This window comes from Mesocricetus auratus, unplaced genomic scaffold (genome assembly GCF_017639785.1).
Source record: "Mesocricetus auratus isolate SY011 unplaced genomic scaffold, BCM_Maur_2.0 Super-Scaffold_100008, whole genome shotgun sequence".
Classification (NCBI taxonomy): domain Eukaryota; kingdom Metazoa; phylum Chordata; class Mammalia; order Rodentia; family Cricetidae; genus Mesocricetus; species Mesocricetus auratus.
In genome coordinates, this window is record NW_024429192.1 from 73,267,325 (window position 1) to 73,292,474 (window position 25,150).

Consider the following 25,150-nt stretch of genomic DNA (forward strand, 5'->3'; position numbering starts at 1 on the left):
CTCCGGCTATAGGGCCAGGCTGCAGCAAGAACTGACCATGCCTTTTCCATAACACAAGTTTATTTGGCATTGGATGAAATGGTTCTCACAGCATCTTAAGAAAGGATTAATGCCAACCCGACCAAAAATACACCCAAACTAAAACCTTTAGTGAAAGGAGTATGTAAAAACAGGCATTGAGACAATGTACAGTATCAAATTCTACTTCAAGGCAGGTCGGAGGGCATCCAGCCTCTCAGAAGAGTGGCAAGGCAGTCCTGGGAAAGGGGCCTCCCAGGAGCTTAGCCTGCCCCTTGGGGCCTTGTGGGATGGGCAAGGAGACAAACCTTATCAAATACTGGACCTGGGATTGTTCACCAGTAAGATCTGGAGAGGGTGGCAGATCCCAGTGCTTGGAACTGCAGTAACAATAGTCTGAACAGCTCCAAACACAGGCCTCAGGCACCCTGAATGCTTACTGGACAGACCCTGGAAGTCCTGTCAAGGCCTACTTCACCTCAGCAGCACCATGGTCCATTTTAGGTCACCCTCTTCACCTCTGCTCCTAGTCTCAGGCCCCAACCCCAGTAGTCATTTGGTCCCCAGAGAATCTCAGTCTGTACATATGGCCTTGGGAGGCCCTGCTGTGGTCCTTACGATTCTTCTGGGATGTCTGGCACCAAGACAGTTCCCCACTACTGCTCTGGCGCACGGCTGCCCAGCGCCCAGCATTCAATACTTGCTGGAGGCGTGATAAACTTTCCGTTCTTCTCAGCCACGGTGGAGGAGGCAAGAGCCTTTTGGCAGAGATGTCTGCAGCAGCTAGCCTGTGGGCTCAGACTTGAGACAGGGACAAATCTTATACCTCCTGTTAGCCCTGGGGATCCAGTCTGAAGATGCTCCATTATGGGAAAGGGAAGCAGGCTTCCAAGCAGTGTAAGGATGTGTCTAGAACTGTGCAGGTCTGATCAAGCACCAAAGAGCTGGAGGGTCTTAGTTGCTTCTCCCGCTCATGTTCTTAGCTGGGCAGGAGTCACACACAGTCCCACTGACCACAGCCTAGAAAGCAGCTTAGACCAAGAGGTCTAAGATCGGCCCAAGGGCAAATGGCTCATGTGGGGCAGCGGGGCCTGTCCTGAACTCCCATGAACCGTCACCCACCTGCAAATATTTGGCCATGTGAGGAAACACAGAGATACAGAAAGATCCAAATATCCAACATAGAAAAGACACAGATGTGCTAAAAATTGCACAGAACTTGCTTAGTCTCCAACCCTTAGAAACGCTAAAGGCCTGTGCCGGGAGACAAGACCACCACCTAGAGTTAGCAACAGAGGCCTCTGGGCAAAAAAGTCCAGGTACGCAGTGCTGTGGAGGGGCTGGGAGGCGTGTGTGTGGCCAGCAGATGCTGGGCTCCATCAGTGGTCATGGGGTGAAGTGGACTCAGATAGCACAACACAGGCTGCCTACTTGAGTCAGTTCTCTTCCCAAACAACCAACCCTTTATGGCACAGACAAGGTGAAGGGGGCTGGCTAGACCCAAAGGTCATTCACCAGCAAGCAGAGCACAGGGATCCAGAGTGAGGCAGAGGAAAGCCAGCATGCCCAACCCTGCACAGGGGTCTAGAGTCTACTCCTGGGGAGCCATGCAGAGGTACGCCACGGAGAGTACTGCCACAGTGCTGGCCTTAAAGCAAAGCCAGAAATGGGGTGGCAAGTCCAATTTTCTCCCAGGGACTGGCACCTCGATATTTGCATTCGGGCACGAACAGAATGCCCCCAGAAAGCCAGTGCAGCAGCTGCAAATGTGTTCCCCAGAAGCAGTTCACAGATGCTCTGATGCGCCTAAGGAGTCACTAGTGTTGCACATAGCGGTAGCCCTGCTGTGTCTACACTGGTGCAACCACTGGCTTCTGTGGGTGAGACAGCACAGTAAACAAGCCCATCCAAAGATGTATTTGGTGTGAATGCAGCCCACTGCCTCTGTCCTCTTGGAAATGTGTGGTTTGAAAACCTGTGTCATCCTGCCATTTAAAAATGAGACTGATCCAAAGCTTTTCATGTCTGAGAAACCCTCAGATAAAGATGGCACAAGCACTTGTTCCTCTCTTGGGTGCCTGGCTTCAGTTTCTATGTACACACCCGTTGCTGGTGGGGTGTGGCAGTGGAGTAGGTCCAGGCTATGACAGGACCCTTCCAGTCTCCCACCGGGATAGGTGTCTTCTGACCAGGAAGCAGATACTCCCAGCTCACTGGAGCCATAAGCTGAGCCACCTAAACCACAGTACTGAGGGAGCCGCAGGGGTGGCGCCCTCCACCTGGTGGTGCCTCTGTAGCTGGGGTGTTCCCGTTCTGGGCAGGGTCAGGAAGCACCAGCAGGGCACTGCTGCTGTCTGTGGAGTCTTCCAGATCTGCCAAGGAGGTCTCTGCAGGGGGCAGTGGATGTTCCAAGTGCCTGGGCAATGCACCCTCCATGCCACCGTCCCTTGGGGTTGGCAGGCTGGCCTCCGCAGGCTCAAAAGCATCGTCATCTGCAGGAGACCAGGGGGATGTCAGAAGCAAGTGAGGTCTGTCTGGTGAGACTGAGGATTCCCTTCCTAATTGCTGAGTGGTGAACAAGATCTAGGAGAGCTCCTAGCCTAATGCTCTGGCACACACAAGCTCATCTTGCCACCATTGTTTGTGGTAGGTGAGATGCAGTAACCAACTGCTCAGAACAAAAGGAGACCAGAGGAAAGCCACTCTGACTCCACAGGGACACACAACAAGGAGCTTACGGACAGGACACCCTGGGCTGCAGCAGAAATATACAACTTCAGCAAACAGCCTGGAGAACCATTGGTGTTAGCACAAAGCCTTTCCTTAAATCTACCACCCTGCTTAGCACTTTGGGCTGTTTCTGAATGCTGGTGATCAGAGCCCTTGGCCATGAGCTGTCTCCATCCCTATTCCCTGCCCTGCAGACTGGAGGCTAGAGAGTGGACTTTGCATTTATCTAATGCAGTTTTGGTGGAAAGCTTGTCTTGTTTCAGCCTTTCTGTAGCGCTGAAGATCCAACCAAGAGCCTCTAGCATGCTAGGCAAATGTTCTACCTAATGGGTCAGGCAAGGGACAGGGAGGGAAGCGTCACTCTGGACACTCCTGAGCTATGCAGTCTAGAAGAACTACTCAGGGTAGTAACTTTTCAACACAACACTAGAACTGTTACAGTAGTGTCTTTATGGTTCAGAACAAGCTCCATATCTGCCCTCATGATTCCCGCTGCCCAGGCCCATTGCTTCACAGACATGGGCAGAGAAGCAGAGGGTTGTCCCACCACTAATAGGTGCTCATAGGAGGAAGAGAAGGATGCTGCCCATGGGTCCCCAGAACAACACCCTGAAGGTGGCCAGCACCAAGTGACTTCTGCAGGGGCAATCTTGAGAATGGCCCCAAAGTAAAGACTGAGGAGGAGGGTCCCCAGGTCCCAGGAAACCCTATGGTCCTGGTCCTGCATTCCTGATTGCTTGACAACTCCATATTCCCTCTCCCTAGGGTGGACAGGCACCTGCAGGGTCGTAGAACATACTGTCCGGGTTGATGGAAGCCTCATAGGGTGGTGGTGGATCATCCGGTTGGTCCATGTCTGGGTACTTGTACGCTGTATAAGGAGGCGGAGGGTCGTGGAAATGGAAAGTTCCACCTTCCCCGTCGTCAGAAAGATGTAGTGGGGTGAGGCCTGTGCCAAACCCATCTGGGCCATAGTCAAAGCCAGGGATCCTCCGACCAAGGTTGAAATGGTGCACTGAGCCAGCAAAACAGAACAGGAGGGAAGCTGTGTGATTTGGAGGCAGGCTACTGGCTCCTTCCTTCCCAAGGCTGACCCCCCAGTGTCACATTCCTGTCCCTGCTAGCTTAGTGTCACACCCCTGTAACCATCTACCCACTTGCCAGCCACATCCAACATGCCACATGAGACTCTGATTTGGCCAGAACCTCCCATCCCTGGATTTCTCCAACTAAGCTGTCCTCACCCCACCTATATGCAACCTATTCCGAACCTGTCACTTAACTACAGGAGCAAACCCTTGGCATTGCTGTAGCCTCCAGCTCCAATTCCGTCTACTATAGAAACTTACATGAGCATAAAGGCAAATTAGGAGGACACTGCTGCCAACTGCTGAAAACTCAGGGTCTTAGCAAGTTTCAACCCTGCCTTGGGAAACACTGGGGACCCCTTCACAGAACAGGTGAGATCCCATGTAGCTATTGGCAACTTGCTCCTAGGCCTCCTGTTGTTAGGGAGATGGGGCACTCTGGCTAAGACATTATCTCAGCTGCCTGCTGTGGCTACAAGGATCTGAGCCTCCCCTGGCAGGTGCCCATACAAGAAAGTGCCTGAATGCTTAGAGATGCTGCTCCTGATACAGAGCAGAGAGGGTAGCAGGCCTACCTTGAACTTTGGCCCATGAGTACCTCCTCAGGTATCCAACATCTCTGGCTCCCTAAGGTGTGTTCAGCCCCAAGGCAAGCAGGTATGTAGCTGCAGAGGGTCACCTTTCTCTCATACCTCACCAGATTCTACCTTGGAGGGATACAACTCAGGACAGGGGAGACTTGGAAGACCTAGGAGGGCTGAGGGTCACTAATGTGGCCCTGGGTGGGCACTCACAGTTTGCTCCAATCAGGGACTCGATGCGCTCCCGGCGCCTCTGGCGCAGCCGGTGGACCATGAAAAGCAGCAGCGAGAGGATGAGGAAGGAGGAGATGCAGCTGACGACCAGGCGCATCCCACTAGCCATGGAGTCAAACAGGCTGCTGCCATCTATGAGGAGGGTCGAGGAGGAAGGAAAGCAGCTGCTCTGAGAAAAGGAACTGGCATGGACTAGTGGTGGGGGTAGGACAAATGCAGGCATGGCTGAGGCCTTGGGCTGGGTGAGGCTTCTCCCCTCCACCCCAATAGCTGTTTACACCGTCCTTGACAATTTTTTAGAACAGGGTAAAAGAAAACTGCTCAAAATTGAGGATACACTGTGACAGCACTGAAAAAGCAAGAAAGGGAACACAGCTCACAAGTTTCTAAAGGGAGCACAGCTCACAAGTTTCTAAAGGGAACACAGCTCACAAGTTTCTAAAGGGAACACAGCTCACAAGTTTCTAAAGGGAGCACAGCTCACAAGTTTCTAAAGGGAGCACAGCTCACAAGTTTCTAAAGGCACTACACAAATGGGCGCCACCTCTCTGCTCTGGGACACAGTGGCTGCCTGGCCTCACCATGGTTCTTCCTCACTGGCCACTGCGTGAAATGCTGTTGCAACAGCCACTGAGCAAGGGAGAGAGATTCTGTTCTAGGGCTGGTGGGCACTGGAGAGATGGACTGTGACATAACTTAGGGGCCAGGACCTTCCCAAGGTTGTGTGGGTCTAACAGCGACAGAATGACAATACAGGTAAGACTAAGCCTGAGCTCACTGGAGAACCACATGGAAGAGAAAGCTACTACACTGAGCCTTCAACAACTGTCTGGACCGAGGTTCACAAAGGAGAATTACTGTGAACTCAGTTGCTCACAAATAGTTTTCACTGCAGTTGAGTCTTCAAGTTACAGCAGAGGAATCTGTCACATTGCACACCATGCAATACAGTCTTCACTGCACATCCCTGATGCAGACTTTCTCTAAGAAGCCCCAGCTATCCTGTGCACACTCATGCAGGTGCAGGAGGGGCTCGGGCAGCATCAGCTCCCACTTTCTGGATAAATTTTGGGGAAAGAGGATGCTAAACGGCCTTCCTACTGTACCAGAGACCAAGAAACAACTGGTCCACCTGTAGAGCCCTTCTCAGGTCATGATTTAAGGAGGGGACTACTGCTATAGTGAGTACAGGTCAGAGACAGTGATTCCCAGGCAGCCGGGAAGCCATTCAACCTTAGTCCAGTATGCCAATACACCAAGATGGTCATGGTACACACCTGGGGCTCTCAGATTAGTTTACCAATGGTGTGCTTGATGATGTGTGCAATACCAGGCACGCAGGTAGGTGACTTCTGTTGCCAAGTGCCCACACTGTGTGACTGGTGCTTCAAATATGCTCTCAACCTAGCTATAGTCTCAAGCTGATGGATTAGGATGTGGCCCATCCTGGAAGCAGTGACCTACTAGATCTAGAGTTGCCCACTCTCCAGCTCTACTACAGTTTTGGAAGGCAGGTTCCCAAAGACTAGCCTAGAAAATTACTCCATGACCGACACATGAAGAGCCAGGCTACAGAGCCCTAAGAAATCCTTCTAGCCAGCTTGATCTAGACCAGAGGCTAGTGACCCTTTAATACAGTTCCTCATGTTGTGGTGACCCCAACCATACAATTACCTTCGTTGCTACTTCATAACTGTAATTTTGCTATCAAGTGGTGTCTTAGTTCCTAAGGCCACTGGAAATAAGAGTTTTCCAATGGTCCCACAGGTTGAGAACTGCTGATCTGTTCTGCCCTCTTCTCATATGACCAGGAAGTGATGCTTTCAGTTGTGGAGTGGATATGTGGAAAAGATCACCCAGTCAGTTAGCTGCTTGTTTGGATGCCTCTGATGACCTCTCGGGTTCCTGTCTGTGGGATGGTGACAGGTATGTTTCCTGGAGGCCAGCACTGAGTTCCCAGGTTAGTGCCTAAGGTAGTAGCCCATTTTATGTGACTAATTCTTAATAGGTTCTACAAATAAGTTCAAGGACTGCCCCTCCACTCGGGGGACCAGGAAGACCCATCTAAGACCAACTCACCTACAGTCAGGTACAAAGCAGAGAACTTCACTAGAACCAGACGGCAGGTAAAGGTCCTGGGGGCACACGAGGTCCACTCCATGCACTATCAAGTTTAACTCTCTTCCTGTCCATGTGTGTTACTTTCCCATATGACTGATACTGAACATTTTTTCTAGGTCCTTCCCAGTATGGAGATATATATATATATATATATATCTTATTTAGTGAAGTATAAATGATTTTTATTACAGTTGCATTCTTTTTTTATATTTTTTTTCAGTTGTGTTTTCTTATTATTGAGCTTTTACAGGGCTTGTTTGTTTGTTTTTTGAGACAAAATCTCATCTATCCCAAACTGGCCTCAAATTTGTTCTGTAGCCCTGACCTTCTGAACCTCCTGCCTACAGGCCTGTGCTGCCATGCTCTACTTTGCAGTGCTGGGTGGGGCTCAAACCCAAGGACTCATGTATGCTAGGCAAACACAGTATGAACTGCCATGTTCCCAGCCTCCAGAGTTCTTTACATATTCTGAATATAAGAATTCTGTACTGACAAATAACAAAGTAGTTTATAATTCAATATAAAAATGAGAAAAAAAAAAAAGAATTCTGTAAGGCTGGGTGGTGGTGGCGCACGGCTTTAATTCCAGCACTTGGGAGGCAGAGGATCTGCCAGTCTGGTCTACAAAGCAAGTTCCAGGACAGTTAAGATTGTTACACAGAGAAACCCTGTTTTGAAAAAAAAAAAGAATTCTGCTTAGGAACACATCAGGTGGATTTTTGACTGAAGGCATGCCCACCACCACCTGGCTGATGTCTTTCTTTTTATTAAAGTCTTTGATTTTGTTCTTACCTCACAGTTTTATGCTGGCAGCACATACAGTATGCAGAGTTTACAGTTACACATTTCCTATTTGGGGGGTTATTTTAGGTGGTACTTTCTTTACATCTTCAGTATTTAACTGTTACAGATAGTATACATAAATACAATGGATGGATATTCTATCTGAAGATCTTGCTAAACACATTAGTATAGTTCTAGTAACTTTCCTCCAGATCCTCCAGGACTTCCTTTGTAACTATGTCATTTGGAAAAAGTGATATTCTCATGTCTTCGTCCTTGCTTCAAATACATACTTTCCCCCTTCCCCATCAATAACCCTGGCCTTGAATAAATGCTGAACAAAGAGCAGTCAGTCACCTTTATATCGCTGAAGGGAAAACTGAAGGCTGAGACTCTGTTCCTGTTGTCTCTACTTACACAGCAGGGTTGGTCCTTGGTGTAAGTGAGTAATTCCTAGCAAAGGCCTCTGTGGGAAAGACAAGGTCTTGTGGGAACAGGCACAGCAGAGCAGGTCCCAGTCAAGCTGTCCCAGCTGGGAGGAAAGTGGCCTGCCAGACACACTAAGTGTTCTGCTCTGCTGAGAAGTCACCAACGGCTGGTGCAGGCTTGCTAGCCTAACTATATCACAGATGGGCCACCCTGTATATTTTGGTCATTTCTACAGAGCCCAGACAGAATTGCAGGGTAGTACTGGAAGATTCCTAAAAAGTGGAACCACGAACTCCAATGATACAGCTTGTGAAAGCTCTAAGTTTGACTCCCATAAATAACAACTAAGCTGGGAATTATAGCAATGTGGTTAGGGGCACAGGAAACGTTGCACATATCCAGTTGGTATCTGTATTTTCATGACCCTGGGTGGATGTATTCTATTCTGTGGGAAGGAAGAGGTCCAAGTATCAACTTCCTGATCCCAAGTTCTCTGCATTCTGGTGGGCTACCCAGAAGTACATACAGCCTGCACTCCCAGCCAAGTTGACTGCAGGTCTGATGGTACATGTGCAGAATGCCTGCTTCTGTCCAGCCTCAGACACAGCCTCGAAAGGGCAGTTCCACTCTCCTACTTGGCAGCCCTTAGGGAAGGATGATGATGACACTCTGCTCAGGGACAGTACTCACAGTTGTAGCCTCATGCTCCAGCTCTAGCCCCCCTTCCACAGAGCGCCTGGAGAATGAGGACACAGTCTTCACGCTCACGCTGCTATTCTGCAGGGCCTACCCACATCACTGTCATACTGTGGCACCCAAGAAAGGAAGAAATTCATGTTTTTAAGTCATATTCCTCTTGAGGCTGAGGTGTCAGTGGCTCTGATGTACAGCAAAGAGAGAGACCATGCAGGGTGTCCAGGGGTGCTAATATGCCTGAGCAAGACTCAAACCTGCTGAGTTTTCCCACTGGGAGTGCAAATAGGACTCCAGGCCTTGCACATGCTAGATAAGGGCCCTATTACTGAGAATATCCAAGCCCCATGAACATTCTTTTGTTGCAAGTGGAAGGAATACGGTTATCCTGAAACTTGACTACACAATGTGTACCTTAGAGCACCACCTAGGGGCGAAGAGTTTTGTTTCTTTTTGATTTTTCAAGACAGGGCTTCTCTACAGAGAACCTGCAGAGAACCTGTCCTGGAACTCTCTGTAGACCAGGCTGGCCTGGAACTCACAGAAATCTGCCTGCCTCTGCCTCCCGAGTATTGGGATTAAAGGTGTGTACAACCACTGCCTGGTTGATGAAGTGTTTTATTTTAACACTAAGGGCATCCTTAAAACATCAATGACTATAAGCAAGGACTATTTATTTCCCTACTTTCCATATTCTATCATAATACAAGGAGGAAGAACTCAAATGCCCATGTGAATTTCATGTTTAGGTCTTATTCTTAAGAGGTGAGGACAAGTCTGAAGCTGCCAAGTTGATTTGTAAACAATCAGCAATGCTGAGATTCAAGTTTATTTGTAAATACTACCTTACAGTGAGAAATAGACAATATGACCCGTGTGTGTACATGTGTTGTGTGTGTGCATATGTGGTGTGTGTGTGTGTGTGTGTGTGTGTGTGTGTGTATGGGGTGTATGAGGTGTGTGTGTGTATGTGGTATGTGTGTATCTGGGGTATGTGTGGTGTGTGTGTCTGGGGTGTGTGTGTGGTGTGTGCATGTGTGTGCCCATGTGTATGGGTGTGTGTGACTGCACATGTGCAGTCATAGGGGGCTTTCACAGATGCCTACTGTGCCCACAGTCAGCTATGTAAGTGTGGCCACTGCTGCTGTGTCATGTACAACAAGCTCTTGAGAGTCCTCATCACTGCTTGGCCAAGGGGTGGCTGCCTCACCTGGGTCCAGACACATGAACTTGCAGCATTCCTTAGGGTCCTTGCGGTATTGCTGACATCCCTGGGGCCGCTCACACAGGGCAGCAACGCACATCTCAGGCTCTCCTCGATGGCAGGTACAGCTCAAGCATGGGTCATCTCCCTTGGGAGTGAAGTAGAACCCTTCATCCACCACATTGTCTTTAATATCAACACATGTCTGACCTGCAAGGGGCACACAGGCACAGATGTATGTGTTACCAGCAGCACTGAGCCTTGATTGATTACCACTCCCTGCATCTTTGGCAACAGGGCAAATGGGCAGCTGGTCAGCTCTTTTGGGCAAGTCCTCCCCATACGGCAAACTAAGACTCTGAAGCAGTTACCACACTCCGTCTAGACAAAACACAACTGTCAAGCCAAATGAAGCCCACCAACTCAGAACAGGAATGCTAAAATGCAGATGTTATGGATATCAACTATTAGAAAAATGGAATGTGTTTATGAATCTCTAGGTACTGCTTGGCAAGACGGTCCCCTGAAACTGAGACATATGTAGTAAACTCCACAGAAGTAACCTAGGGGACTTGAACAGGGCAAAAAGCTACAACTTGCCCCTTAAGCAGATATGACAGATGCATGGAGAAGGGATGGGTATGAGGTAAGGGAACTGGAAAAGGAAGCTTGTTCTACTCTCCAGATGGCATGAAGGTATCAAGAAAGAAATTCTGGAAATCTTTTAGCTCTCCTCAGTTAGGACTGGGATCACCCACATGGCCACTGTTGTTCAGGGGGGAAGAAACAGAATATTCTGTGCTACAACAATGAGAAACAAGGAAAAAAAGAAACAGAACCTTTAGAGAACTACAGGATATCATTAAGTATCCCAAAACGGTTAAGCATCAACACAGGCTTGGCCACCTAAGCAGTAACCAGCCAGGGCAGCTGGAAACTAGCCAATGATTGACAGTGTGATGGCTATCTTGTTTGTCAATTTGAATGTACCAATTATTTGAAGCTGGAAGACTCACCCTATATCTGGCAGCCTGAATAAAAGGACATGGAAGAAGGAAACACTTGTCCTTACTCTCCTTCAGGGTTGCTACATAGACTGACCCCAGGTGCTGTCTAGGAATCCTCCAAGACTCCAGCGAGAGGACTGCCTTTTGGACTAAACAGAGGGGATTCTCGGCCTTCTCAGGGTTAGAAAGCCACTGCTGAACTATTCAGACAGTATCCTTAAGCCAGTTCTAACAAATGCTCTTTCATATATGTGTTAATTCTACCAGTTCTGCTCCCTTAAAGAACTCTGGCTAACACAGCTAACTATAAGAAAACACAAAACATAAGGGCAATATGCTCCTCACACAACTAGCCAAGTAGTCTGCCCTTTGTCAGACACTGAATCGTGCTCTCAGAAGCTTCAAGTACCCTAAAGATGCCGGGCTGGAGCCAGCCCCAGGGCAGAATAGAGACACTGGTAAAGTCACTTCCTAGAGACTCAGGGCCCCGAGGGCTGATGCACAATCAGAACAGCAGCCCTGTCACCAGTAAGCTACAAGCTGTCACAGCTGACTGTCACTGGGGTGTTCTGTCAGGCAGTCTCTGAGGCAGCTCAAAGGCAGACCAAATACGGAAGATAGAGCAGAAAGAACAGGAAGGCTGCAGCATGTTAAGATAGCTTAGTCCTGTCTTCCTGTGGGATGAAGGATGTTCTGTACCAAGCTGCAAGCACCCATGTCTACTGCCATACTGAATGAAAAATAAATGAAGAAACACCAGATATGGCACAGACGAAAGAACCACCCCACAGAGACCACAAATGTCAATGGCCCATACAGTAACAGTTCTAATGGCAAAGGCAGGCCACACGCAAGATCAGATGGTATCTTACTACTCATAAAAGAAAGCATTTAGTGGGAGATTTGCTTACAGTTTCAGAGGCTTAGTCCATTATCATCATGGCGGGAAGCATGATGGCAGGCATGGTGCTGGAACAGTAGCTGAGAGCTATGAGAGAGAGAGAGAGACAGAGAGAGAGACAGAGAGAGAGAGAGAGACAGAGAGAGAGAGACAGAGAGAGAGACAGAGAGAGAGACAGAGAGACAGAGAGAGAGACAGAGAGACAGACAGAGAGAGAGAGACAGAGACAGAGAGAGAGACAGAGACAGAGAGAGACAGAGAGACAGAGAGAGAGACAGAGACAGAGAGAGAGACAGAGACAGAGAGAGACAGAGAGACAGAGAGAGAGACAGAGACAGAGAGAGACAGAGAGACAGAGAGACAGAGACAGACAGACAGACACACACACACACACACTTGGGCTTTTGAAACCTTAAAGCCCACCCTAGAGACATACCTCCTAATTCTTCTAATCTGACTACGTAGCGCCACTCCCTGGCGACCAAGCATTCAAATATGAGTCTATGGGGGCCATTCTTATTCAAACCATCACAGATGGAAAAGTTAGTCAAGAAATGGAAAGACCAAGCAGGAATCCTAGAAATGCAAGGCACAGACATAAAGAATAAAGCAAATAGCCCCTCAACAGGCTCGTAAGTATATCTGACATAAGGAGGATAAGGTTGATTCAGACTCAAGGACAGAAATGAGACCAAGGGACATGGAAGTCAGGTGCAGTGTGTGATTCTGGACTGGGTTCCAGACTGGAAAAAAAATCAATTATAAAAGGCCATCATTGAAACCACTAACAAAACTACAATGTACCGTTGAAGATGGTATGGTATTACTGTCATGTGAAATATCCTGAAGTGAAAAATGTACTATTTATACAACAGTATGTCCTTAGTAAATACACTGCATTGCTATGAGTCCATAGCAACTCTAATTTTGAACAGGTATAGAACTGGTGAGACAAGTACCATAAAGGGAATGGGGAAGTACATTACATTGTCCTTGTAATTTTTCCCTAAGTGAAATTATATCTAATGTTATCCAAGGTTACCCTTGCTTTCCCTCACAGTGCAGATGGTCGGTCCTTTAAGGTTATCTTCAACACCTACAGAATTTAAGAGCGGTATGGGTCTGCTTCCCAATATACTCTATGAAATGAATATAAATGCTGACACAAAATCGAGCCAGTCTACTTGTCTGGGCAATGAAAGTGGTAGCTGCTGACCCACCCAGCTGCTCTCTCTTGCTATTGCTTCGGCTTCCCAGCTCCCCTACCCCCCAGGGTGGCCTGTCTGTAGATGGTCAGAGAGCTCTCAAGCTTTGGCCTCGGCCAACACAGCAGATGGTGGCAGCAGGCACAGGATACACAACAGCAGGGAAAGCTGGGAACAGCCACAGTTCACTGTCTCTTCCGTGCTGCTGCTGAGGAGGCAGCAAAAGTAGGTGATCAAAACTCAAAGGAGGGTGATGAAGTGATTTAAAAACCCACACATGCAATAAAGTGGCCACCCTGTCATGTTACAGCTAAAGACTTCGGTCTGATAGCAAGGGCTATGTGATCCTTAACCACTTCTTGTGTTTTTGTTAAATCTTCTCTGAGGACTCCAGGGAAAAGAATATACTGCTGCACTAACAGCCGAGTCCTTTCCTACTCCAAGCTTATGCAGGAAGTTCTCATTTTAGCTACATTCTACGACTCTAGACAAGTAGAATGAGCACTGACGGGAACTGCATTAGAGTGGAGAAGGGGCCATCCACAACACTGCAGAGGTGGAAGGTATGTTAATGAGCAGCTGTGTTAAACACATTCTAATCACACGACAAGATTACATATTTCATTCAGCAACTACCAAGAGATGGAGAAAAATTCATGCCAACTGCTATGGCAGTCAAAAAGTACTCCAGCCACCACCCAGACCTGGTGAGAGAACTAACTACTGTGATGCAGACCGTTTGAATTAGACAGGACGATGCAGTGAACCTCATTTAGAAAAAAAGAGGAGGGTCAGCCTGTGGTGGCACACACCTTTAATCCCAACACTCCAGACACAGAAGTAGGCAGATCTCTGTGAGATTGAGGCCAGTCTGGTTTACAGACTGAGTCCCAGACAGGCTCTAAAGCTAATAAGAAACCCTGTCTCAAACAAACAAAACAAACATAGAGGAAGTCAGTGAAAGAAATGCACCCTGGACCTAAAATTGGAGCCAAAAGGCTAAAAAGAACCAGAGAAAGAAACACACTTTGGCTCTGAAACCAGAGCCAAATCTGACCCTAACCCTGTGCAGAAAACTAACCAATCTTCGAGCAGAGCTCTAGCCAATCTGAGCTCAGCACTAAAATCCGACCAATCCCCACCCTGGAAGCCCTATATAAACCCTTTGTCTGTTCAGCTTGTGGCTGTGCACTACCTGGCTGCCCTCTGCCAGGAGAGGACAGTCACTCTCCTGGATTCTTCCCTCCCAATAAACCCCTTGGATGAGCTTTGGGTGAAGATCTTCTTTTGTGGCAGCTCTTTGTGGCAGCAGCGGAGCAAAGGAGACCCTGGAGAGAGCAGAGCCAGCAGGGCTGTAACAAACACTTTTGGCGGGTAGCAACTTCGCCCAAGAAACCTCCTGCCGAGCAAAACTGCTACACTGGGCGAACATCCCCAGCTGGAAGACCCTGTCCTGCCAAAGCGGAGCTGATTCCCTCAGGAAAGGCTGTAAGCTGCTATGCTTACTGCAGCCTGTGGTAGTTCTTGGCTCCTGAGCTCCAGGATACCTTTCCACCTGAGCTGTGTAACACTCAGTATTCTGTGACTCCCGAGTGCCAGAATAACTGACCCATCCTGATCCAGCCGAAATGCCTACAACATTTATTTACTTGTGTGTGTGTGTGTGTGTGTGTGTGTGTGTGTGTGAGATGGTGCATGTGTGCTCATCAAAAGACAACATGAGGGAGGTTCTCTCCTCACACCAGCTGGGTCCTGGGCATGGAACGCAGTGTCAGGCAAGCACCTTCACCTGCTGAGTCATCTCATGGGTCTTGGGGAAATTTGTTAGCACCAATGGATTCACAGGTTGTAGAAAGCTAATTTTATTTGCATTTTATGATATCTAAATTATGAAGAAAATTTGCAAAAATAAACTTAAAACTGAATTACATTTAAAAAACAGAAATATGAGCCAAGGAGAGTACAGAAAAGGAATGTACCAGGCCAGGCTCACCTCTTAAGAGTTGAAAAAAAAAAAAAGTAAGTATCAACAAGTGAAATTCAGCAACGTGAGATACACAAAACCCACGAGGCTAAACAACAAATATGATGGTGAGAGCTACTGGGGAGGTTGAACAGTCACTGGAGCCCACGTGTTGAAGATGAGAATGGACAACACAGTGAAAACCTGAATCAAAAAAGAAGGCCTAACCAAAAAATGAGCAAAGTGATAAAATTAAAGAGGAAAAGCCTACATTAATTTTCAAAAACAGAAAAAAAACTCTCTAGTAAAATTCAAAAGGCCAATTAATATAAGACAGAAGAAAACAAAATCTAGGACTACTATTTTCTTAACTGTTTTCTCTCAAAATTCCTATTCTCTCATACTTATTGCTACCTTTCCCTGTATGCTTAACCTATTAAACTTTCTGTGTTGATATTAATGTTTAAGTCTTCCACAGTGAACAAAAAATTCCCTAACAGCAATCTTTGAACTCTTCGGAAAGATGGAGTCCCACTTCATTGATTCCACTTGATTCAACTTGGTGTTTTTGAACTAATAAACACCACCCTAAGACCAGTTTGGGACCACAAAGCTCGAGACAACTCCAGACTAGCTAGCTGAAACAGTGCACCTTCTTATTCCACCCTGGCCAGAGCTCCAGATAAGAACTTCAGTCAAGCATCTCCCGCCTCGCAGAAACTAGTTACAAATGTTATAGCAAGTCCTCTCCAGACTTTCCTTGCTTTATTTATTTTCCTACAGGGTCCCATGGAGTCATGTTGCGCCACTTCAGCAGGAAGTAATCCTAAGAAAACAATGTACCCTTTCCCTACAGTTGACATTAAGGATATTTGTTCTTTTTTCTTTTCTCTCATCACTAAAAAAGGGATAATTATCACCTGCTTAGGATTGTTTTAAGTTGTATAGGGTGGAAGGTGATGTTCAGACTCTCTTTTAGGTAATTTTAAGGGCATGGATGGGAAACGTATGGTTAGAATGGGATATAGATAGATTAATATATCTTCTTGTGAACTAATTTTAGCAACTGTTAGCTATAAATTGTTAGATACTCATATGTTGACAATATAGGGTCTTCTTTCTGTTTACGATGTTTTGCACACAAATACAAAACTATCTTGATGTATATACATTTTGTATATTGTTACAATTTAGGATATTTTATCATATTGCACTTTACAGTTCTACCTATAGTCAAGACATTTCAATTCTATCTCTGTTACTGAGAAGTATGTATGTATGTATATAGTTACACTTTTGAAGTCATTGTCCTTGCTAAATTATTTTGGAAAGTTTTAGCCATTGAGCAACTATGTTTCTGAGAATTACAGATTATACTTACCCATGTTTCTTATACCTATGAGATTAGTCAGATATAGATATTTAATCTTCAAACATTTCAAAGATCTGTAGAATATGGCATTTAAATGTTTTAATATTAGTGCTCCGTTGACATGAGACATAATTGCTCCTGACAGCACCGAGCTATTCCCGAGAGTATGTTGGGCACCTATGACACTCCTTCTGGAGTCCATTCTCTCCTCTGCTTCTGGCCTCTTGGGCAAAGAATTACCCTCACCTCCACTGCTGTCCTACTGTGCTTGCAGGAGATACATTTAGAGACCACTGAACCCTGACAAGTCAGGGTAAGACTGCCTTTCAACCTCCCTGCTTCTGTGTTGGTCAGTTAGATACTTCAGGCCTTAGCCAAAGTTGGTTGCCCATACACTGCTGGGAGACTCTGGGTGACTGTCCAGGTAGCCTGCTGTTTCTGTCTTCACTTGCATCTTTTGGAAATTGCTTGCCTGCACTTCCAACCTACCGTTATCTTCCTTCTCAGGTCTTTGATGAGGTTGAAGATTAGACTGTTACAATTATTGTCCTCTCTTCCTAAATAAAATATTAGGTATAAGACTTTCCGTTTAGGACAACTTCATAGTAACCTTTACCCTAGGACTGGATATGTAGTTCATACAATTGCTCTACGTTGCTTCACTGGTGATAGGTCTTAACTTGTGTATGTTTTTACCTTTCCTTCTAGAGCATACTTGATATTGGCTATCATTGCATACAGTTTTCTATCAAGCCTAAATCTTCTTTAGACTAAAAGGGGAATTGTAGTGATATTCACCTCCGCACCTGTAGCACTGACCACGCCCTTTTGGGCATGGTCACAGGTGCAGATGTGACTGATTAAAAGGAATAGGATTGGGGCTCAGAAGCCCGTTCAGGTCACGGAGAGCATCAGGATGGCAGGGTCTGCATCCTTGGAACTGGAACGCTGCAACAGTCACTTGTTTTCTGTGAAAGTTCCTTTTCCCCAAATAAACTCCACTTCACTTATACTGAGTCTAAGTGAATCCTGATTTCCATGCCTATAGGCATGAATGAATATTCCTGGAAAAGTAGGAACAGAAACGCAATTCCTTTACTCCCAAGGATACACTTTAAAACCCTGTAGAAAGCATAAAGCTTGATGCTGACACACTAAACAGGGCACGCTTAGTATTCCTAATCAACATTGTACTGGAGATCTCAGCAAGAAGAGCTCAAGAAATCTGGGTGCAAGGTTTCAAAGTTCCAAAACTGTCCATGAGATAACTAAGAGGATCTCATACTAAAAGAACTAATAAGAGAAACAAAAAACTCTAAAATTTGTGTAGAAGAGAAAAAGCAATAGCCAGAGAGAGAGAAAAACACATTCCAGATATTGAGGCCCAGTCTAACCTGTTCCCTGGCAGTATGATGCTGACACAAACTGACAGGAACAGGCCTGACACTTGCAAGGCTGACCTGTGACACAGCAGGGGAAGAGTATACATCAGCAAAGGAGAGCTGTTGGCACACCTCACTGCAACCATTACATCAGCAGATCAAGACCAATCTTCCTCCTTACCCTTCCTAACCTAAGGATGGGCTGGGGGTGGGGGTGGGGGTGGGGTGTCCCACCTTGGCTTGGTGTGTCTACCCTATGAGGGATATAAAATGTGGGTGGATGCATTGGCAGAGGGCTTGGGAGACTCCTGATCCCATATACTGGGGAAGAGAATTCACAAAGATCAGACAGAGCCAAGGGGATAGATATCCAGCTGCAAAGTTACTAAGACCCCGGGGGTTGCAGAGCTGCTGTAGGATTGGCAAATCCTGAGATCACTGCTCCTGCCCAATCTTTGAGGAACACTGAAGTCAATAAAGCAGAAACTGTGGTCAGGGGGTCAAGAACACCTACAGCTGCCCAGGCCGCAGAGCTAGAGGCCAGCTGAGTGGAGGCACTTGAGAGCACCACAGGGTCAGAGCACACTGGAGGCTGACTGCCAGCACTCACTTCTTTTACACAGAAATGAAGACTTCTCAGAGCAGCTCTCAGCATGCCAGCTATGGAGGTCATGATGCCTCAGCGTAGGGAAGTGGAAACATTGGAGCTGGGCGCAGAACACATTGTCACTCTCAGACATGTCGGAGGCGAAGATGGGATCTGGAGGCAGAAACACTTCTGAGGAGCCTGTGGAGAATAAAGGTGAGAATAGACATGTCCAACCTTTAGCAGATTGTCACACACAGTCGTCAAGGGGTTCCTGGTGGCAACTGGACACCAACCATAGGGTTGGAGGACTGCCAAGAGCTAAAGGCTGCTGCAGCTCCAGAGAACATTCCAGAAACACACAGGGCCTGCCTGGTAGGCAGTACGATGGCCCAGGGTGCCCTCATTGCAACCCATTTCCATGTGCCGTGTCCCCTGGCCTTGCAAATCAAGTAACCACTGGGTGGAGGCAGGCAGAAAGGGAGACTCCAGCAACGTCTTGAGTCAGGGTGGTTCCATTTCACACTCAACAAATGAGGATACTTACCTTTGAATGCTACTTCCCAGCGACCTTCTAAGGAATGGTTCCGCCCAGTGATGACATACTGATAACCAACCCACAGCCTGCAGGACAGAGAGAAACCTCAGTACTGGGGCGAAAGAGCCCCTGACAACTACCTATGTATATACGGATGCATTTAGTGGAAATGAGGACACTTATCATCTGTCAATCTTTTTTTTGTGCCAAGAGCAAGGCAAGCACTTTACTCCTGCACCATTACTTATTTTGGGATATACTTGTATTGAGCTTTGACCCTACTTGCTTAACCTCCTAAGTAAGTAGCTGGAATTACAGGCAGTGCCACTACACCCAGTGTATCACTCATGTATGCTGGGAAGTCTCTGCCACTGAGTTATACCTTCAGTCCTGTGTATGTGGTTTCAAGGTTATACTGACCTCTAAAAAAGTAAAATTCTAAAGTGAATCTGTTGCGGAATATTCCTTTTTACTGTGTGAAGATGTGTCACTGTGATTGGCTTAATAAAAAGCTAAATGGCCAATAGCTAAGCAGGAGGTATAGGTGGGACTTCTGGGCAGAGAGCTCTGGGAATAAGAAAGGAGGAGTTGCTAGCAGGACTCAGAGCGAACAGACATGCAGGAGGAGAGGTAAGAGCCACGAGTCACGTGGCAACATGTAGATGAACAGAAATAGGTTAAGTTATAAGAGCTAGTGGGCAAGCCTAAGCTATAGGCTGAGCTTTCATAATTAATACTAAGTCTCCATGTTGTTTTTCGTGAGCTGGTGCCCAAAGAAAATCCATTTATATGAATCATTAAAGTTTTCCTCGCATAGGGGATATCTAAAGTCTATCATTTCACTCAGGGTAGGGTCCAGGCACTTCCCTAAGAGTCCAGGCAGAGAAAGCAACCCTCCCTGTGCTATGGACACACGATGTCTGTTAGCATTTGAGGGATAAACACTGATCCACTGTGGAAGGAATTAGCAATAGGGTGGGAGGATGGGGGGATGGTGGGGGGGTGCAGGAGGAGGGGAGGGAGAGGGAACTGGGATTGACATGTAAAACAAGCTATTTAAAATTAAAATTAAATAAAAAGTTTTCCTCGCAATTTTAAAACAATCCATTTTCTAAATAAACTCATAGGTCAGAAAGTTTTACATCTGGTACCCGTGCCAAGCCTGTTCTTTTTAGCTGATGCTGTATAACTTTTACATTCAAAGCCAGGATGCACTGGATATACTGTCATGGAATCGCAATTCTGAGTATGTAGAACTGTGAACATACACTACCACATTCACTGCTTTCTGCTTAGGCAGCCTGTTTCAAGCCTGCAGCACATTCCCAATCTGTGCCACCAAACCCTGAGGCACCTGCACATGGACCTGACAGTTCTGTGCCCTCTCACCCCGCCTGAGCTCTCCAGTTCCCATCCTAGAGATGCACTCCTGCAGATCTGATACCACCTGAAGCACATGTCACTCCAGCCCTGATAAAAACTGCTGCGAGCAGAGCAGGTTATGCACACGTGTGACCACAATGGAAGACAGGGTGTTCCCCAGCAAGGCCCAGGGAAAAGGAGTTATCTGTCTGACACTGCAGCTGCAGACAAGGAACAGCACGGTCTGTCACACATGACATAACTGTAGCTTATCTTGAAATGGCTCTCTGGCCACTGGCCTTAGGTCAGCATGCTCCCCTGGTAGAATGGAGCTGTGCCATTGTTAGGAGGCAGCAGGTGACTGGCAGTGAGCACTGGCCATATTTTGTGCTTCCTTCTAGAGAAGAGGAGACATATGGCTGCCATTTCCAACTTCCACCCCTACAGCACAAATAGGGCACAGGGTGTTGCGTCTAGAGGTGGCACACTGAGAACTCTGGCACATTCCTGTTCCCTAAACAAAAGTCCCACAAATACCAAGCCTTTAAGTTGGCTGCTACTTTTCTGCTTCGTCTAGATGAGCAGGGCCTGGAGTTCAGGAGGCAGGTTCTATGCAGACTGCCTAAGCTAGGGCTGGCTCATGCCCCTGAGCTCATCAACAGTCACATGTACAAGCACTTGGTAGCCCGAGGTGTCTGAGAAAGACTGAGCAGGGCCACAGGCAGCACCCAGCAGAGCTGACAGGCTCACCTATCAGAAGGCACTCCCAGCCCCCTGTGCGCCCCTGTTATGCCCAGAGCCCCACTGAGCAGCACCCTGGGATTCAGGCTAGCATAACCTGGCCGCAGTCACCAAGCGCAGCTGTATCCACAGAGGGAACCAATGAAAGAGGCTGGTCCATGATCCTACAAAGCAGCAATGGGCCAGCAATTGGAGAGCTTCTCTCACAAGCTCTCCAATTTCATCTTGATGCCAAACCAAGTCTCTGAATCTCTACCTGCTTCTACTGATGGGGACTGCCTTCCCCAAAGGGGGGTTGCCAGTGAGTGCTAGCAGTGAACAGAATCTGAACCCTGGGACTCACTTGCGCTGGTCTTTCCAGCCGAAGCTCCGCTCTGGCTGGTCCCATTCCTGGGCCAGGACGAAGCGCAGCTCCTGGTCAGTGGAGAAAGTGGCAAGCGAGCCATTCACACGCTGGCAGGTCTGTGCAGCGTCCCAGTAGTTCTCTCCACTGAGGTAGACCCGGTAGCAGCTGGCTGTGCCTTCATAGTGGTGCCACCCGGTCGGGCATTTCCCTAGGAAGCATGAAGAACGGAAGGGGAGTTGTCCCCCAAATTAGGACCCTGGCTTCAAAAGTGAAATTACAAGTGCTGCACTGACAACTGACACACCTCAGAATCACCTTGGAGATCTAGAGCTTGAGATGATTAATAGGTTCAAAGCAGAGTTCCCCAAACAGCAATGCTGGGGACAATGTCCTAAACAGAAACCTAGAGGTGAATCTCATTACCGGGAACCACTCTTAATCCTCCCCCAAAGGCCAACTGCCCCAGGCAAGGGCACCTATCCAATCAATACAGTCTGTGTCAGCTCAAGGATCCCCATCCTGACAGTTAGAAAATCTGCTTGCCTTTCCTTCATTTTCTTCTCATCTCTGCCCCCTGAGAGAGAGAGAGAGAGAGAGAGAGAGAGAGAGAGAGAGAGAGAGAGAGAGAGAGAGAGAGGGAGGGAGGAGAGGGAGAGAGAGGGAGAGAGAGAGGGAGAGAGAGAGAGGGAGAGAGAGAGAGGAGGGGGAGAGAGACAGAGAGAGAGAGAGAGAGAGAGAGAGAGAGAGAGAGAGAGAGAGAGAGAGAGAGAGAGAGAGAGAGAGAAAGAGAGAGAGAGAGGAGGGGGAGAGAGAGAGAGGAGGGGGAGAGAAAGAGAGAGAAAGAGAGGGGGGGAGAGTGCTTGTGAGCCTTGGCAGGTGGATGCCAATAAGTCTTCCTATCCAGAGTGGCCTAGGTCAGCAGTTCCTCCGCAGCTTCACTTAGAGCCATAAGCTTCCAGCCCTGAGACAGATCACACTGGCACAAATGCTCAGGTTCTTCTAAAAAGCACAATCCAACCTAGGGTACACATGTATTCAGGGCCCTCGCAACTTTACATGCTTCTTCAATCTCCTTAGTAGTTAACAACAGTTAACTGAGACAATTTCTCTAACACAGTTCATTCTCTGCTTTTATCTGGTTAACAAAGCAGAAAATTAGTCTCAGTGAGGCCCTAGGAGTGAACAAAACACCAGGACTGGCTGTTTCTGGCCTCTGCTGCCAGCAAGTCCACTGTTTCCTCTTTTCTGTTCACACAGGTATTTTCATAATTCTAATTTCAGAGGGTCCAACCTGCCTCTCACAGATGAGGACAGGAAGCACAGTTTTGCCACAGCTAGTGAGGCTGAGGTAGTCAGAGTCCGTCCCCAGGACACCTCCAGCATCTTTTCATGCCTGGATGGTCCGTGCACCCCTCAGGCACGGGAAGTGCTGACACTTTATACCTTAGTGGTCTGCTCCACAGCTTTAGAGCACTCATTTAAATGTTAGCATGTGATGCTCTTCTTGGCTGTCAACTTGAGAGCACCTGGATTCACTAGAACCCAAGTGGCTGGATGACCTGTGAGGGCTTTCTTTCTTAAGTCATCTGAGGTAAGCCACCTTTAAGCCACTCTCTGCCTGCCTGTCCTAGCTCTTGCTGACAAGTCCATTCCTTCCCAGGCATTACAGCTTACTTCTTCGGTATTTGGGTATATACAGCTGAGACATCCATTCTCGTGGACTGAACAACTACTGGATTCTTGGACCTTCCATTGGTAAACAGCCATTGCTGGACTAGCTGGACCACAGCCTGTAAGCTATTCTAATAAACCCCCTTTCTTGATGGGCAGTGGTGGCACACACCTCTAATCCCAGCACTTGGCAGGCAGAGGCAGATGGATATCTGTGAATTAGAGGCCAGTCTGGTCTACAGAGTGAGTTCCAGGACAGGTTTCAAAAAAAAAAAAACCAGAAAACCTTTCCCTCTCTAGACTCATTCTATCAGTTCTGTTCTTATTTGGAGACACTCTATTTATGTAGCTCTGGCTGTCCTGAAAGTCTCTAAGTAGACTAGGCTGGCCTTGAACTCACAGAGATCTGCCTGCCTCTGCCTCTGCCTCTGCCTCCTGAGTGCTGGGACTAAGGGTTTGCACCATCACCACCTGGCTATAGTACCTCTTACACTCTTAGCTATGTCAGTTGTCAAAAGATGTTATTTTAAAATGTACCTATGTGCCTTGAAACTGGCAAAATTTATTAGGGGTTTATGCTCATGTTTTTATTTTCATCTATGTATATGGGCTGCTTCCATGTGTCTGTGTGCCATGTGCATGCAGTGTACCATGTATAGGCCAGAAGAGGGCGCCAGAACCCCTGGGTTGTGAGCCACCATGTGAGTGCGGCTAATAAAACCCACAGCCCTGGGATGAACAGCAGGTGCTCTTAACTGCTGAGCCATCTCACCAGTCCGATCCTCACATTTAGATTTAAAGTATGAGTGAGTGACTTATAAATGAAGCCACATATCGCAAAGACAGCAAGCTGGATAGCAGTACCCGCTCACTGCCCAGGCCTCAGATAAGCACAGTTGAGTGCAAGGGATGTGGGGCCTCCTGGAAGAGACAATATGGCTCAGCATACACAGGACATATTCCCTGAGGGTAAGGAGACAGCATTTATTTCAAGTTTCTTACACGAACTCAGATGCCTAGTTACACGTTTTCCATCTTCACTCAGACCAAGAACTATGACTCCATCCATGCAAGGGCGGGAATGGAACTGTGAGGCGTGCTGGACTCTGGAAAGAGGTTGACTTTCCAGGGCTCTTCACTGCACTGACTGTGCTGGACTCAGGCAGTCACTGGTGATGGTCAGCACAGGCTGCAGGCAGAGGCTGAGTGTGCAAAGTGCCCGAGTCACCTTTCATGTTGAAGTTTTGGATTAGGAGTTAACACAGAAAGCAGACGCCTGTGCCCCTCAGAAGCACATTAACACCAGTCCTTCTGCGCCAAGTCTGGCTGTTCTTATACATAAGAGGGTATCATCACCTCAGCATGGCTGTGCAGGGTGGGGTATTTTAAACTGTGTTTTACTTTTCTTCAGAAGTACTGTCATGGATTATCCATTGACTAAGCAATAAAAGAGGGAGACTGCTTCTGTGCTGTAGCTATGCACTCTCACATACAGCCTCATTCACGTTCCCCCAACGTCTTCCAGGGCTGCTTTAGTAAACCTATCTCCCCAGCAGCGGCCTGAAGAGAGCCAGGGCTAACTAAGTGAGGCTGCAAACTTAAGGCAGGCTACCAAACATGTTAGTGGGCATGCCTTAGGGCAGGTCTGCAACTTACTGCTGAAGCGGACAGGCTGAGCCATGTTCACTGTGTGGAAGTGTGTGGGATCACCTCCTCTGGTCCGCCCCTGCCGCAGGTCCAAGGTCTCCTTCCCATGGTAAGGACGGGCTTCTCCAGTCACTTCTGAAAGCAAAAGAAGTATGCTGTGAACACATTAGCAGCATCCAGGACACAACCTTGCCGTTTGCCAGCACCAAGTCCAACGGCAGCTCAGTGCTGGAAAGGCCTGGTTGGGGTATGGCATCAGGATTTTCTTTGGATGTCTAAAAACTATCATTAGTCACATCAAATAGGATAAGCATATTTCTTGACAAGTATACCTTTTATTTTATTGCTATGAAATAGAGTCGTGTCCTTTTGCAAGCACTCCTAGTCAGCCATTCCTGCTTTACAATGGCTGGCAGTGCCAGCTCTATGGGAATTCCGGTGAGAGAGCTCTTCCTAAGGCCTGGGCTGCCCTCTCCAGCCTCACTGGCCTGGAAACATTCTGTGTGCAGGAGAAACCCACCACACACAGTCTTCTACTACACTGTCAT

At 47.5% G+C, this 25,150-nt stretch overlaps 1 protein-coding gene across 4 annotated transcripts in view; it reads right to left on the reverse strand.

Moving 5' to 3' along the window:
• Nucleotides 1–42: 42 nt before the first annotated feature.
• Nucleotides 43–25,150, reverse strand: part of Dgcr2 (DiGeorge syndrome critical region gene 2) — a 62,395-nt gene continuing 37,287 nt past the window's right edge. For 2 of the 4 annotated variants that reach the window (XM_040751169.1, XM_005077536.3), the window contains exons 3-10: nt 24,612–24,737; nt 21,282–21,501; nt 18,845–18,921; nt 18,322–18,498; nt 9,888–10,091; nt 4,631–4,783; nt 3,527–3,763; nt 43–2,510 (exon numbers count right to left, since the gene is read on the reverse strand). In XM_040751169.1, the coding sequence (XP_040607103.1) occupies nt 2,254–2,510; nt 3,527–3,763; nt 4,631–4,783; nt 9,888–10,091; nt 18,322–18,498; nt 18,845–18,921; nt 21,282–21,501; nt 24,612–24,636 (1,350 nt within the window). In that variant the 5' untranslated portion in view covers nt 24,637–24,737 and the 3' untranslated portion in view covers nt 43–2,253. The remainder of the gene's footprint in view (nt 2,511–3,526; nt 3,764–4,630; nt 4,784–9,887; nt 10,092–18,321; nt 18,499–18,844; nt 18,922–21,281; nt 21,502–24,611; nt 24,738–25,150) is intronic. The other 2 variants (XM_013118713.3, XM_005077535.3) reach the window with 2 other exon arrangements.